This window comes from Oncorhynchus mykiss, chromosome 14, assembly GCF_057628025.1.
Source record: "Oncorhynchus mykiss isolate SJ-2025 chromosome 14, ASM5762802v1, whole genome shotgun sequence".
Classification (NCBI taxonomy): Eukaryota; Metazoa; Chordata; class Actinopteri; order Salmoniformes; family Salmonidae; genus Oncorhynchus; species Oncorhynchus mykiss.
In genome coordinates this window covers 32,460,429-32,477,088 of record NC_143035.1, presented here as the reverse complement: position 1 = coordinate 32,477,088, position 16,660 = coordinate 32,460,429, and the positions used below count along the sequence as shown (strand labels likewise).

General features: G+C 44.7%; 1 protein-coding gene across 1 annotated transcript in view; it reads right to left on the bottom strand.

The window, feature by feature from the left end:
- frmpd3 (FERM and PDZ domain containing 3) overlaps positions 1-15,957 on the bottom strand; it is a 47,450-nt gene extending 31,493 nt beyond the window's left edge. The window contains exons 1-7 of the mRNA XM_090198757.1: positions 15,851-15,957; positions 15,473-15,633; positions 15,048-15,150; positions 14,503-14,548; positions 11,197-11,301; positions 5,573-5,680; positions 236-367 (exon numbers count right to left, since the gene is read on the bottom strand). Coding sequence (XP_090054883.1) covers positions 236-367; positions 5,573-5,680; positions 11,197-11,301; positions 14,503-14,548; positions 15,048-15,150; positions 15,473-15,633; positions 15,851-15,891 — 696 coding nt within the window. The 5' untranslated portion in view covers positions 15,892-15,957. The remainder of the gene's footprint in view (positions 1-235; positions 368-5,572; positions 5,681-11,196; positions 11,302-14,502; positions 14,549-15,047; positions 15,151-15,472; positions 15,634-15,850) is intronic.
- Positions 15,958-16,660: the final 703 nt, after the last annotated feature.

Below are 16,660 nucleotides of genomic sequence, written 5' to 3'. Positions count from 1 at the left end.
TTAACCCACTGTTCCCAGGCCGTCATTGAAAATAAGAATTTGTTCTTAACTGACTTGCCTGGTTAAATAAAGGTAAAATAAAATAAAATAAATAAATTCAATCTAGCCTGGTTAAACCGGACTCACCATTGAGCACAGAATTCGGTCTGGTTGAACCAGGCTATATTACACCCACACTGCTCTTTGAATGACTGTAACACGGTAATCAGGAGGAATACACTGTTGGCTCCCTTACATGTGAGAGCGGCTGGTTCTCCTGCAGCAGGTGTAGTCTCTGGTTCTGGTCCAGCCCACCTGACTCCAGCACCAGGGCAAAGTGCTCGATGTAACGCAGGGACAGGCGGTCCTGCAGGGACGAGATCACATCCTAGAGAGAGAGAAAGAAAGAGAGATGTATTTGCAGTTCATGGATAGCATTTATCTCTTGCAGAATTTATAAAATACTAAACTGTCCTCCTGTGTTAAGTGAATCTGTGCTATGTTGATTATTCTGCCACCAATACACCAAATGATCCTGTTATTTTCTCCATTGAGGGCTTCAGAGGTCATTCCCTATCTGCACTATGATGACCTGCCAGAGGAAAATACCACCGTGCCATTTGGGAACATATACTTTAGGTAATAGGGTTCTATTTAGGACTATATACTTTAGGTAATAGGGTTCTATTTAGGACTATATACTTTAGGTAATAGGGTTCTATTTAGGACTATATACTTTAGGTAGTAGGGTTCTATTTAGGACTATATACTTTAGGTAATAGGGTTCTATTTAGGACTATATACTTTAGGTAATAGGGTTCTATTTAGGACTATACACTTTAGGTAATAGGGTTCTATTTAGGACTATACACTTTAGGTAATAGGGTTATATTTAGGACTATACACTTTAGGTAATAGGGTTCTATTTAGGACTATATACTTTAGGTAATAGGGTTCTATTTAGGACTATATACTTTAGGTAATGGGGTTCTATTTAGGACTATATACTTTAGGTAATAGGGTTCTATTTAGGACTATATACTTTAGGTAACAGGGGGCCATTTGGGACTGTATACTTTTAGTAATAAATAGGGTTCTATTCGGGACAATATATTTTAGGTAATAGGGGGCCATTTGGGACTCAGCCACAGTGTATTCTTTACTCTGTTCCTTGTGGCTTCATGAGCAATGTCATGAGTGTTGTTAGTCTATGAACAACGTTCAAAGAGCATCTGTGAGTGTGTGTGTGTGTGTGTGTGTGTGTGTGTGTGTGTGTGTGAGTGTGTGTGTGTGAGAGTGTGTGTGTGTGTGTATGTGTGCGTGTATGTGTGTGTGTGTGTGTGTGTGTGTGTGTGTGTGTGTGTGTGTGTGTATGTGAGTGTGTGTGTGTGTGTGTGTGTGTGTGTGTGTGTGTGTGTGTGTGTGTGTGTGTGTGTGTGTGTGTGTGTGTGTGTGTGTGTGTGTGTGTGTGTGTGTGTGTGTGCGTGTATGTGCAGCCAGTGACCTATTGTAACAGTTAGTTTGAGTACTGTAGTCTCCTAAATGGAAGGGTTGATGGTGGATGAATGTCCTAGCAGCAGAGATGGAAATGCATTCACCTTGAATCACAGTGGTGCAGAAACACACTGACTGTCTGGTAAAACAAAACAAGGATAAGCTGTATGGGCAATAGTGACCAAGGATTACAATGACAACAATCTGATGCAACACAAAGTGGATGGGGAAATAAATAGTCATTTCAGTCAGGTGGAAAGTCATTGTCACTATACAGCGTAAATCGTACAATTGAATAGAAATGTACACGTTATTCACTAAAGAGATCTGGTGTGGCGTCCTATAGTGCAATTGATTGATTTGCATTTTACATTTGAATGTGATTCCATTTAATTAGGCCACAGTAGAGCTCTTTTACCCCTCTCTTTCTCACTCCCTCACGTTCTCTCTCTCCATTTATGTCCCTCCCTCCCTCCCTCCCTCCCTCCCTCCCTCCCTCCCTCCCTCCCTCCCTCCCTCCCTCCCTCCCTCCCTCCCTCCCTCCCTCCCTCCCTCCCTCCCTCCCTCCCTCCCTTTCTCTTCCCCTCTCGCTCCCTCACGTTCTCTCTCTATCCATTTCTCTCTCCATTTATGTCCCTCCCTCCCTCCCTCCCTCCCTCCCTCCCTTTCTCTGTCCTTTCTCTCTCTCTCTCTCTCCATCCATTTCTCCATCACGCTCTCCCTCAATGAACTGGAAAATACATTTCTGAAATCTAATATTGTGCCTTAATGGTAAGAGATATCAGAGTCATCTCAGAGCCTGACAGTGTCTCCTGACAGTGAGAGCCTGACAGTGTCTCCTGAGACTGAGAGCCTGACAGTGTCTCCTGACAGTGACAACCTGACAGTGTCTCCTGACAGTGAGAACCTGACAGTGTCTCCTGACAGTGAGAACCTGACAGTGTCTCCTGACAGTGAGAGCCTGACAGTGAGAGCCTGACAGTGAGAACCTGACAGTGTCTCCTGACAGTGAGAGCCTGACAGTGAGAGCCTGACAGTGAGAACCTGACAGTGAGAGTCTGGCAGTGTATACTGACAGTGAGAGCCTGACAGTGAGAACCTGACAGTGTCTCCTGACAGTGAGAACCTGATAGTGTCTCCAGACAGTGAGAGCCTGACAGTGAGAGCCTGACAGTGTCTCCTGACAGTGAGAGCCTGACAGTGAGAGCCTGACAGTGAGAACCTGACAGTGTCTCCTGACAGTGAGAACCTGATAGTGTCTCCTGACAGTGAGAGCCTGACAGTGAGAGCCTGACAGTGTCTCCTGACAGTGAGAACCTGATAGTGTCTCCTGACAGTGAGAGCCTGACAGTGAGAGCCTGACAGTGTCTCCTGACAGTGAGAGCCTGACAGTGAGAGCCTGACAGTGTCTCCTGACAGTGAGAGCCTGACAGTGTCTGCTGACAATGAGAGCCTGACAGTGTCTCCTGACAATGAGAGCCTGAGAGTGAGAGCCTGACAGTGAGAGCCTAACAGTGAGAGCATGACAGTGAGAGCCTGACAGTGAGAGCCTGACAGTGTCTCCTGATAGTGAGAGCCTGACAGTGAGAGCCTGACAGTGTCTCCTGATAGTGAGAGCCTGACAGTGAGAGCCTGACAGTGAGAGCCTGACAGTGAGAGCCTGACAGTGTCTCCTGATAGTGAGAGCCTGACAGTGAGAGCCTGACAGTGTCTCCTGATAGTGAGAGCCTGACAGTGAGAGCCTGCCAGTGAGAGCCTGACAGTGAGAGCCTGACAGTGTCTCCTGATAGTGAGAGCCTGACAGTGAGAGCCTGACAGTGTCTCCTGACTGACTGCTGGATGTCATTACAATATTACATCTTGTGTACCAAATGGCACCCTATTCCCTTTTTAGTGCACTACTTTTGACTAGCGCTTGGGTCAAAAGTAGTGCACTACATAGGGAATAGGGTGCCATTTGAGACGGAGAAACAGACATTATAAAATACTGTGAATTGAAGGAAGTGGGCTTCTCAGAACGAGGCCTGTTCTTCATTCACTGTGGAGGGAGTCTTACCATCATTGATGTCATTAGATATTTGTATTTTTGGGGGGAAGTGATGGTTACTCCCACTGGGCACAGATGCCAGTTCAACGTCTAGTTTTCATTTTCATTTGGTTTAGTTGTCAACTAACGTGAAATCAACCAAATAATTCCCCCTGTCATTGGATTTAGGTTAAAAGTTGGATTCCCTTACGTTGATGACATTTTGAAAATCCAATCAGTCTTCCATGTTGATTCACCAGCATTTTGTTTATGATGTGGAAACAATGTTGATTCAGTGGGTAGTCAATATGTTTGCATTTCATGTGCAGTTTAAAACTTCTTATGGCTGCAGGGGCAGTATTGAGTAGCTTGGATGAAAGGTGCCCAGAGGTGCCCAGAGTAAACGGCCTGCTCCTCAGTCCCAGTTGCTAATATGTGCATATTATCATTAGTATTGGATAGAAAACACTGAATGATGTCTGTGAGTATAACAGAACTCTTATAACAGGCAAAAACCTGAGAAGAAATCCAAACAGGAAGTGGGAAATCTGAGGGTGGTCGATTTTCAACCCAGCCCCTATTGAAAACACAGTGGGATATGGATCAAGTTGCACTTCCTAGGGTTTCCACTAGATGTCAACCATCTTTAGAAACTTGAATGAGACTTCTACTGTGTTGTGGAGCCGGATGGGAGCTGTTTGAGTCAGTGGTCTGGCAGAGAGCCAGGTCCTGGTCACGCGCATTTCACATGAGAGCGACCTGCGTTCCATTGCTTCTTCACAGACATAGGAATTCTCCGGTTGGAACGTTATTGAAGATTCTTGATAACAACATCCTAAAGATTGGTTCTATACTTAGTTTGACAAGTTTCTTCGACCTGTAATATAACCTTTTGAAGTTTTCGTCCGACGTTCGACTGGACCTGCACGAGCGTTTGGATTTGTGTACTAAACACGCTAACAAAAGTAGCTACTTGGACATAAATAATGGACATTATCGAACAAATCAAGCATTTATTGTGGAACTAGGATTCCTGGGAGTGCATTCTGATGAAGATCGTCAAAGGTAAGGGAATATTTATAATATGATTTCTGATTTCTGTTGACTCCAACATGGCGGATACATTTTTTTTTCTGAGCGCCGTCTCAGATTATTGCATGGTTTGCTTTTTCCCTAAAGACTTTTTGAAATCTGACACAGCGGTTGCATTAAGAAGAGGTATATCTATATTTCCATGTCTAACAATTGTATTTATCGACATTTATAATGAGTATTTCTGTAAAATTATGTGGCTCTCTCCAATATCACCGGATGTTTTTGGAACTAGTGAATGTAACGCGCCAATGTATACTGAGATTTTTTTATATAAATATGTACTTTATCAAACAAAACATACATGTATTGTGTAACATGAAGTCCTATGAGTGTCATCTGATGAAGATCATCAAAGGTTAGTGATTCATTTTATCTCTATTTGTGCTTTTTGTGACTCCTCTCTTTGGCTGGAAAAATGGCTGAATTTTTCTGTGAGTTGGTTGTGACCTAACATAATCGTTTGTGGTGCTTTCGCTGTAAAGCCTATTTGAAATCGGACACTGTGGTGGGATTAAATGGGCATAAAAATATATTTTTTAAATACCCAGATTTTTGGACAAATATTTGACAGTTGTATCTTAAAGCATAATTGAGAAATAAATAATTGAAGTTGGAACATTTGTGACATTTTAGGATTACCCAAGCCTCCTTTAAGACGTTAAGCAACATTTGGTGATATATGAAGCGTTACTGCTTACTCTGTAATATGAGTAGTATTTTACAATCTATTGTTGAACATAATATACTCTTTGGGCGTATCAAAGTTACAGACTGGGATCTCTGGTAGTTTTAGAGTAGCGGAGAATATTTTATACAGAAACATTGGCATAGTAGGCAATGTAACCGTTGAAAACCCTCCTATTACTTGTGTCATTGCACATCCTGCAAATCACCAGCAGAGGGCGACGATTTTGAATCCTATTTCACATTCACTCTGTTGGTAATGCTTACAAATTGGATCATACACTGTATACGTACCCTGACAGTGGTGCGGCTGTCAAACGTAAAGGACTTGATCTGACCATTCTCCAGGAACACCTTCAGCACATTTGGTATGAGTAGCAAAGAGTCGTCCTTTAGCATTGTCTGTGAGAGAGAGACAGAGAGAGAGAGACAGAGAGGGTGGGCAGAAAGGGAGAGATGAAGAGAGGCAGAGAGAGAAAGAGAGGGAGAGAAAGAGAAAGAGAGGGAGAGAGAGAGAGAGAGTGAAAGAGAGGGAGGGAGAGAAAGAGAGGGAGAGAGAAAGAGAGAGAGATGGAGTGAAAGAGAGAGAGGGAGGGAGAGAAAGAGAGAAACTGTAAAACCTGAGTGCCTCTTATAGCAGTAAGAGAGAGGCAATATGAGGTATCTGAGAAAAAAACTTAAAAGGTCAAAATCGCACATCAACATGGTACAGTACATCTAATAAACCCCAGAGTAGAGGATCAGGGCTATAATTGAATGGTGTTAGAAGTCCGTAACTGTGGAAAGTGCAGATAGAAGTACCTTCCATCTAAAAGCAGTTAAGAAGGAACCAGACTGGAGCTTCCAGAGTGCAATGGGAGAGCAATACCTTATTTGAACCGGGGCAGCCTGAATCTCTGCTTTAGAAACCCTGCCTGGATATATTGTGCTGTGATCAAAGAGAAGCTTATTATATTTCCTCAATACATCCATTTAATATGTATGTGCCGGTGTTGCGAGTACAATTGGTAGCTAGCTGGCTGAATAGACTATAAAGTGCAGTGGTTACGTAGGCCAGGGAACTGCAGGAGGCCTGATGACTCAAGGTTATTCTGCTTTTATCAGCCACTTATCAGAAAAGTTTCCTCTGCTGGAGTTGAATTCAGTCCAGGTAGGGAGATGGGGCGTGACAGGTATTCACTCTTTCCAGAGGTACTGTGACTAGGAGGGTGAATGAGGTAAGTGGAGAGAGTTGGTGACTCAAAGCCCCAGTCACACACCCACATCATCCACTGCTGGTCTGAAAACCACTTAGAGAACAGAGAGAGAGGAGGATGTGGAAGATGTACAGTATAGCCCCTCACAGTTACAGTATAGCCCCTCACGGTTACAGTATAGCCCCTCACAGCTACAGTATAGCCCCTCACAGTTCTGTATAGCCTCTCACATTTATAGTATAGCCCCTCACAATTATGGTATAGCCCCTCACAGTTACAGTATAGCCCCTCACAGTTACAGTATAGCCCCTCACAGTTACAGTATAGCCCCTCACAGCTACAGTATAGCCCCTCACAGTTACAGTATAGCCTTTCACAGTTACAGTATAGCCCCTCACAGTTACAGTATAGCCACTCACAGCTATATAATTAAAAAAAAAATCCATTTTAGAATTAGTTTATAACGTAATTATAACGTAATTATAACGTAATTAGCTTATAACGTAATTATAACGTAATTAGCTTAAAACGTAATTATAATGTAACAAAATGTGAAAAAGAGAAGGCGTCTGAATGCTTTCCAAATGCAGTGTAGGTAGCTTAGCGGTGAAGAGCTTTGGGCCAGTAACCAAAAAGTGACAAATCTGCCAATGTGCCCTTGAGCAAGGCACTTAACCAATAATTTATTCTCTAAGTCACTCTGGATAAGAGCATCTGTTGAATGACAAAAATGTAATAATATTGGAAAATTATATGATGAGAGGTAATGAAAAGAATCCTTCAGTAAATGTGAGCATCATTTAGAATAGACTGACGTCACTACAGATGTATCCACTACAGATGTATCAACTACAGATGTATCAACTACAGATGTATCCACTACAGATGTATCCACTACAGATGTATCAACTACAGATGTATCCACTACAGATGTATCCACTACAGATGTATCAACTACAGATGTATCAACTACAGATGTATCAACTACAGATGTATCCCACTACAGATGTATCACCTACAGATGTATCCACTACCAATGTATCAACTACAGATGTATCTACTACAGATGTATCAACTACAGATGTATCCACTACAGATGTATCCACTACAGATGTATCCACTACAGATGTATCAAGTACAGATGTATCAACTACAGATGTATCACCTACAGATGTATCCACTACAGATGTATCCACTACAGATGTATCAACTACAGATATATCAACTACAGATGTATCAACTACAGATGTATCCACTACAGATGTATCAACTACAGATGTATCCACTACAGATGTATCCACTACAGATGTATCAACTACAGATGTATCCACATAAGATGTCAGCCAGGCTACACTCTTACAAAAAAATATACTATCTAGAACCTAAAAGGGTTCTTCGGCTGTCCCTGTAGGATAACTTTTTTAGATCCAGGTGGAACCATTTTTGGTTCAAGGGAGAACTCTTTTGGTTCCTGGTAGAACCCTTTTGGGTTCCATGTGAAACTTTTTCCACGGAGGGCTGTACATGGAACCCAAAAGGCTTCTCCTATGGGGACAGCCGACGAACCCTTTTGGAACCCTTTTTTCTAAGAGTGTAGTTTAGTTCCTCCTAGTCCACCGTGGCTTCTCTCTAAAACCCGAGGGAAATGATGGTGGCAGAAGTAAAGGTTGAATTTAGCATAACAGGCTGTGCTGTGTGACCCGAGTGTGGAGCAGAGCAGTGCAGGCAGGGTCTGTCTCCCAAATGGCACCCTATCTCCTAAATGGCACCCTATTCCCTATATAGTGCCCCTGGCTCTCCTCAGAAGTATATACGGGCTCTGTTTTAGATGCAGCCATAGAGAAATGGAGCATTATGAGAGCCACAAGGGCTCCTTCCCAAATGGCACCCTATTCCCTACATAGAGCCCTATTGGCTCCTGTCAAAAGTGGTGCACTATGTAGGGAATAGGGTGCCATTTGGGATGCATCCATAGTAGATGTAGCCCTCATCTCTCTCTCCCTCTACGAAGATAAACTCCACATGCTCAGGTTAGGTGGTCTGCACTGATATGTAAGTCCAAACCAATCAATCCCCATTCCCAGCCTGATCCCAGGAGACAGATAGACATGATTAAACACTCTGCAGAAGGGGGATTGTTCGATCTTTACCAATCATACACCCAGGGGAGGAGGAGCATCTCTCTATCCCTGTATCAGGCCTCCACCCAGGGGAGGAGGAGCATCTCTCTCTCCCTGTATCAGGCCTCCACCCAGGGGAGGAGGAGCATATCTCTCTCCCTGTATCAGGCCTCCACCCAGGAGAGGAGGAGCATATCTCTCTCCCTGTATCAGGCCTCCACCCAGGGGAGGAGGAGCATATCTCTCTCTCGCTGTATCAGGCCTCCACCCAGGGGAGGAGGAGCATCTCTCTCTCCCTGTATCAGGCCTCCACCCAGGGGAGGAGGAGCATCTCTCTCTCCCTGTATCAGGCCTCCACCCAGGGGAGGAGGACCATCTCTCTCTCCCTGTATCAGGCCTCCACCCAGGGGAGGAGGACCATCTCTCTCTCCCTGTATCAGGCCTCCACCCAGGGGAGGAGGACCATCTCTCTCTCCCTGTATCAGGCCTCCACCCAGGGGAGGAGGAGCATCTCTCTCTCCCTGTATCAGGCCTCCACCCAGGGGAGGAGGAGCATCTCTCTCTATATATATATCTGTATAGGAGGGGTCTACATGCAGTCTAATCTAGGCTATAGGTGAGATCTATGGTATTATCATGTGTGTTATTGATCCCTCTTAGCCCCCAGGCTGCTGTGTGTGGGTGTGTGGATGTGTGGGTGTGTGTACGTCATGCATGAGGGATGCTTACTTTCCTGGTAATGAAAGGCAACGAGCCAGTAACTCTCCCGTTAGCTCCCCGCAAACTCATGTGTTAGAGGCTCCCCAGTTATCTCTCCTGTTAGAGGCTCCCCAGTTATCTCTCCTGTTAGAGGCTCCCCAGTTATCTCTTGTCTTAGAGGCTCCCCAGTTATATCTTGTGTTAGAGCCTCCCCAGTTATATCTTGTGTTAGAGGCTCCCCAGTTATATCTTGTGTTAGAGGCTCCCCAGTTATCTCTCCTGTTAGAGGCTCCCCAGTTATCTCTCCTGTTAGAGGCTGACCAGTTATCTCTCCACCCCCCTGTGTGTGTTCCCTACAGGTTGTAAACGTGTCCAGACTGGCAGGGAAATGTAAACTTGTGTACTCATTGATTCCACTCTTACGACTTGTTAGCAACACACACCAGGGCAGCATCCCAAATGTCATCCTATTCCCTATTTAGTCATCTTATGCCCTTTTGACCAGGGCCCACAGGGCTCTGCACTATATAAAGAATGCGATTTGGGATGCATAGAGATGATGTTGAAACCAAGCAGCTGAAGCCTAACTTGTTATTCATAAATTGCATAACAAGCTGTCAATAGGAACAGTGAGAGATAAGCTTGTTGGCTTCACTGTAGAGCCAACTTCTCTGGGCTTTGAGAAGAGAACTCAGCCTGCGTCCAAAATGGCACTATATTCCCTATATAGTGCACTACTTTTGACCAGGGCACATAGGGCTCTGGTCAGAAGTAGTGAACTATGTAGGGAATAGGGTGCCATTCGGGACACGTATTCAGAGCTCAGAGACAGTAGGGAGAGGGCTTTCACAGCCATGCAGGGACTTTACATGTCTGCTCTCAGCCAGCCTGACACTGTAACGCTGCTGCTGCAGCTCAATTCAAAATGTGTCCAATGTTTAACAAACATCTTAGAAACAGTTTAGAGGCGCAACCTGTGCTATATCAGAGAGAGGGGACATCGATCTGGAGGACAACAATTTATAATCAAAAGCTGCACTGTGTTGGACCCAAGGCTGTTTTGTATGGTGCAGGTAGTCAGCTACCCAAAGAGGATGTTCAGCCATGTTTAATCAGCCGGGAGACAGGCCCAGACCCAAGGTAAAGAGAGAACAAATGAAAGAGAATGTTTTAGAGAGAAGTGGAGAAAGAATGAATAGTGAGAGAAATTGGTTTAGAGAAAAATAGAAAGAGTATTAACGATTTAGAAAGCAAGAACAACATAGAATAAGACATAAATGTAGAGATAGATGGAAAGAAGAGTGCAGGTGTGAGAGAAGGATCACCAGCGAAGTGGTACTTAATGAGTCTGGGTCACTGAAGGATCACCAGCAGAGTGGTAGTTAATGAGTCTGGGTCACTGAAGGATCACCAGCAGAGTGGTACTTACTGAGTCTGGGTCACTGAAGGATCACCAGCGAAGTGGTACTTACTGAGTCTGGGTCACTGAAGGATCACCAGCAGAGTGGTAGTTAATGAGTCTGGGTCACTGAAGGATCACCAGCAGAGTGGTACTTACTGAGTCTGGGTCACTGAGAGGATAACCAGCAGAGTGGTACTTACTGAGTCTGGGTCACTGAAGGATCACCAGCAGAGTGGTACTTACTGAGTCTGGGTCACTGAAGGATCACCAGCAGAGTGGTACTTACTGAGTCTGGGTCACTGAAGGATCACCAGCAGAGTGGTACTTACTGAGTCTGGGTCACTGAAGGATCACCAGCAGAGTGGTACTTACTGAGTCTGGGTCACTGAAGGATCACCAGCAGAGTGGTACTTACTGAGTCTGGGTCACTGAAGGATCACCAGCAGAGTGGTACTTACTGAGTCTGGGTCACTGAAGGATCACCAGCAAAGTGGTACTTACTGAGTCTGGGTCACTGAAGGACACTTGTTCTGAAAAGCGCACTTTGGGCGGGTTGGTTCTCAGATGGGCCTTCTTAGCTGCACTTATAAAGGCTGACTTAGGTGACTAGAAGAGAGGAAAGACAAAGACATTTAGGGTTTATTAACGGCATTAACAATTCATATTAATTAAATTAGAAACGTTTTTATTAAATTCTTTGGCTACCTGCCGCCCCAAAAGTGCTTTTGAAACAGACTGTTGATACGAGAAATCCTAGTAGTACAGTTGCCATGCAGCCTATAGAGGTGATTGTGTTCAGTAGCACTGCACTGGGAAGGGTTATGGTTCTATGTTGAACCTTAATGCCACAAAGAACCCTTTGAGCCCAATGGTTATTTTAAGTTCAAAAAAAGGATTTATTCTTTTTTTAGTGATAATTAAAGGTTATGAGGTGATGTAAAGTACTTAAGTAAAAATACTTAATTTTTAAAATTTATTTTATTTCACCTTTATTTAACCAGGTAGGCTAGTTGAGAACAAGTTCTCATTTACAACTGCGACCTGGCCAAGATAAAGCATAGCAATTCGACACATACAACAACACAGAGTTATACATGGAATAAACAAAACACACAGTCAATAATACAGTAGAACAAAAGAAAACAAAAAGTCTATATACAGTGAGTGCAAATGAGGTGAGTTAAGGAAATAAATAGGCCATGGTGGCGAAGTAATTACAATATAGCAATTAAACACTGGAATGGTAGATTGGCGAGTCGGCCCGAGAATTTAACCCTGTGGCACACCCATAGAGACTGTCAGAGGACCGGACAACAGTCCCTCCGATTTGACACACTGAACTCTATCAGAGAAGTAGTTGGTAAACCAGGCGAGGCAATCATTTGAGAAACCAAGGCTGTCGAGTCTGCCAATAAGAATGTTGTGATTGACAGAGTTGAAAGCCTTGGCCAGGTCGATGAATACGGCTGCACAGTAATGTTTCTTATCGATGGCGGTTATGATGTCGTTTAGAACCTTGAGCGTGGCTGAGGTGCACCCATGACCAGCTCTGAAATTCGAAATGGTCAGTGATCTGTTTATTAACTTGGCTTTTGAAGACCTTAGAAAGACAGGGTAGGATAGATATAGGTCTGTAGCAGTTTGGGTCTAGAGTGTCACCCCCTTTGAAGAGGGGGATGACCGCGGCAGCTTTCCAATCTTTGGGAATCTCAGAAGATACGAAAGAGAGGTTGAACAGGCTAGTAATAGGGGTTGCAACAATTTCGGCAGATATTTTTTAGAAAGAGAGGGTCCAGATTGTCTAGCCCGGCTGATTTGTAAGGGTCCAGATTTTGCAGCTCTTTCAAAACATCAGCTATCTGGATTTGGGTGAAGGAGAAATGGTGGGGGCTTTGGCGGGTTTCTGTGGAGGGTGCCGGGCAGTTGACCGGGGTAGGGTAGCCAAGTGGAAAGCATGGCCAGCCGTAGAGAAATGCTTATTGAAATTCTCAATTATAGTGGATTTATCGGTGGTCCTACTTAAAGTCCAACTGAAGTCGTATTCTTGTGGATCTGTACGTTACTGTACTATTTATGTTTTTGACAACTTTGACAACTGTTTTTGACAACTTTAATTACACTACATTCCTAAAGAAAATAATATACTTTTTACTCCATACATTTTCCCGGACACCCAAAAGTACTAGTTACATGTTGAATGTTTAGCAGGACAGGACAATGGTCCAATTCACACACTCATCAAGAGAACATCCCTGGTCATACCTACTGCCTCTGATCTGACCGACTCAATAAACACAAATTCTTCGCTTGTAAATTATGTCGTTGGAGTGTGCCCCTGGCTATCTGTAAATGATGTCAGAGTGTTGGAGTGTGCCCCTGGCTATCTGTAAATTATTACAGAGTGTTGAAGTGTGCCCCTGGCTATCTGTAAATGATGTCAGAGTGTTGTAGTGTGCCCCTGGCTATCTGTAATGATGTCAGAGTGTTGGAGTGTGCCCCTGGCTATCTGTAAATGATGTCAGAGTGTTGGAGTGTGCCCCTGGCTATCTGTAATGATGTCAGAGTGTTGAAGTGTGCCCCTGGCTATCTGTAATGATGTCAGAGTGTTGAAGTGTGCCCCTGGCTATCTGTAAATGATGTCAGAGTGTTGGAGTGTGCCGCTGGCTATCTGTAAATGATGTCAGAGTGTTGGAGTGTGCCGCTGGCTATCTGTAAATGATGTCAGATTGTTGGAGTGTGCCCCTGGCTATCTGTAAATGATGTCAGAGTGTTGGAGTGTGCCGCTGGCTATCTGTAATGATGTCAGAGTGTTGGAGTGTGCCCCTGGCTATCTGTAAATGATGTCAGAGTGTTGAAGTGTGCCCCTGGCTATCTGTAAATGATGTCAGAGTGTTGGAGTGTGCCCCTGGCTATCTGTAATGATGTCAGAGTGTTGGAGTGTGCCCCTGGCTATCTGTAAATGATGTCAGAGTGTTGAAGTGTGCCCCTGGCTATCTGTAAATGATGTCAGAGTGTTGGAGTGTGCCCCTGGCTATCTGTAATGATGTCAGAGTGTTGGAGTGTGCCGCTGGCTATCTGTAAATGATGTCAGAGTGTTGGAGTGTGCCCCTGGCTATCTGTAAATGATGTCAGAGTGTTGGAGTGTGCCCCTGGCTATCTGTAAATGATGTCAGAGTGTTGGAGTGTGCCGCTGGCTATCTGTAAATGATGTCAGAGTGTTGGAGTGTGCCCCTGGCTATCTGTAAATGATGTCAGAGTGTTGGAGTGTGCCCCTGGCTATCTGTAAATGATAATAAGAATAATACTTGTGCTGGTTGGATAATATAAGGAATGTAAAATGATTTATACTTTTACTTTTGATACTTAAGTATATATTTACTGGGTGACTTTCACTTTTACTTGAGTCATTTTCTATTAAGGTATCTTTACTTTTACTCAATTTTGACTTTTGGTTACTTTTCCACCACTGAATGTACGGGAGGCAGCTCATTAGATTATTTTGGGGCGTTGTTTGTTCACAGCTCTTTTTTGTGCAACTGTGAGTGAGTGTGTCATTCCATTTGATCAAATCTGTTGTTTTACACTATTAGAGAGAGGAAAGAGAGAGAATGAGAGAGAGAGAATGAGAGAGAGAATGAGAGAGAATGAGGGAGAGAGAGAGAGAGAATGAGGGAGAGATCTGTATATGTTGTTGCTTTGTGTGTGAGAGGGAGACATGGAGGGATACAGAGATACAGATAGAGTTTGAGAACTTCAAGGAGAAAAGGCATGAGAGAGTAACGGTGAGAGAGAACTTTGTATTGTTACCTGGTGAGGCTGCAGCACAGTGAGAACTATGGAGTCTTTGCAGCATCTATAGAGAGGACAGAAAAGAGGAGAGGAGTGTGGAGTGGATTAGGTAACACCAGGGCTGTGGCATTGGAAGAAACTGTCCTGTTCTTATCTGCTAGACCTCCTCTCTGTTCTCTGTGTTCTCAATGACTCATCTGTCTCATTATGTTTCTATGGAACACATGAGGCTTAGAGACAGACTATTTCTCCATGAATTTAGCCTTCAAACACACAGAACGATCCCCGCTGTACTGCTGCTGCTGCATTTACTGCAAATATTCTGCTCTTATGTGTTGTGTGAGTTCACACATTGAAAGAACTCAGGAAAACATTCCCACCAAAGTTTGTCCTGTCCTAGACTCACATAAAGTGTAGGCTATAGACGAATAACAATCTAGAGACACATTGCGTTGGACTCGACTCATTCCTTATCTCCCCCCACCTCCCATCCCTTACCTTCCTAACCAAACCCACCGCCCTCCTCCCTCCCCCCTCCCCTGTGGTGATATAAAGGATGTTACCTTACAAGGTCTATGACTCTCTCCCGGGAAGCCTCGCTCACCACCTCCTCATTGATGGCCAGGATCTGGTCTCCAGGGAGAAGCTTGCCGATGGACGGGCCGTCTGGGACAGCACACATACACACACAGGCAGAGGAACGCTTAGTCTATGAGTAATGGACACACAGACAAAGACATCAAACTGACAACACTCATATATCATCTCTCTCTCTCTCTATCTCTTGCTCTACCGCTCTATCGCTCTCTCTCTCACACACACACACACACACACACACACACACACACACACACACACACACACACACACACACACACACACACACACACACACACACACACACACACACACACACACACACACACACACACTCACGCACACACGCACACGCATGCACACGCACACGCACACACAGTTCCCTACCTACCTGCAGAGACGGAGCGTACAATGACTGGTCTCTGGCTGCCTGCTATGAATCCGAAGCCTTGGCTGGGGTGGCGCTGAATGCAGACCTGTCGAGCTGAAGCTGGGCCAGGAGTCAGGCTACCACTGTCCATACCATCCTGGCTCTCTTCTAACATCGCAGGGCTGCACCGGGAACACACAGACACACACACACACACACACACACACACACACACACACACACACACACACACACACACACACACACACACACACACACACACACACACACACACACACACACACACACACACACACACACACACACACACACACACACACACACTCAGAGTATGTAGAAATGTGTTGTGACCCTACGTAGGGAGGGAGTGTAGTGTACCTGTCACATGTGTTTGTGTGTCCATCCTGGACCTTGGCCATCCCCTGAGAGGAGGGAGGAGCATGGGACGGGGTCTCACAGAAAGGAGCTCAGTCTGATTCTCAATCATTCACCTGAGAGAGGAGGATGGACAGAGGAGGGATGGAGGGGGTAGGGCATTATATATGTGATGGAGTGGAAGGGGGAGAAGGAGGGAATAACATTAGAGATTGAAGGGAAACAATCACATGACTGAAGCAAATTCCAACAGAGCCTAGAAGATTAAAGCCTATAAGACTTGCCGCAGAGTAAAAAACTCAATTGTTATAGGCCAGGGGTATTCAACTCTTACCCTACGAGGTCTGGAATAGGCCAGGGGTATTCAACTCTTACCCTACGAGGTCTGGAATAGGCCAGGGTTATTCAACTCTTACCCTACGAGGTCTGGAATAGGCCAGGGGTATTCAACTCTTACCCTACGAGGTCTGGAATAGGCCAGGGGTATTCAACTCTTACCCTACGAGGTCTGGAATAGGCCAGGGATATTCAACTCTTACCCTATGAGGTCTGAAATAGACCAGGGGTATTCAGCTCTTACCCTACGAGGTATAGAATAGGCCAGGGATATTCAACTCTTACCCTATGAGGTCTGAAATAGATCAGGGGTATTCAACTCTTACCCTACGAGGTCTGAAATAGACCAGGGGTATTCAGCTCTTACCCTATGAGGTCTGGAATAGGCCAGGGGTATTCAACTCTTACTCTACGAGGTCTGGAATAGGCCAGGGGTAGCTCTTACCCTATGAGGTCCAGAGCCTGCTGGTTTTCTGT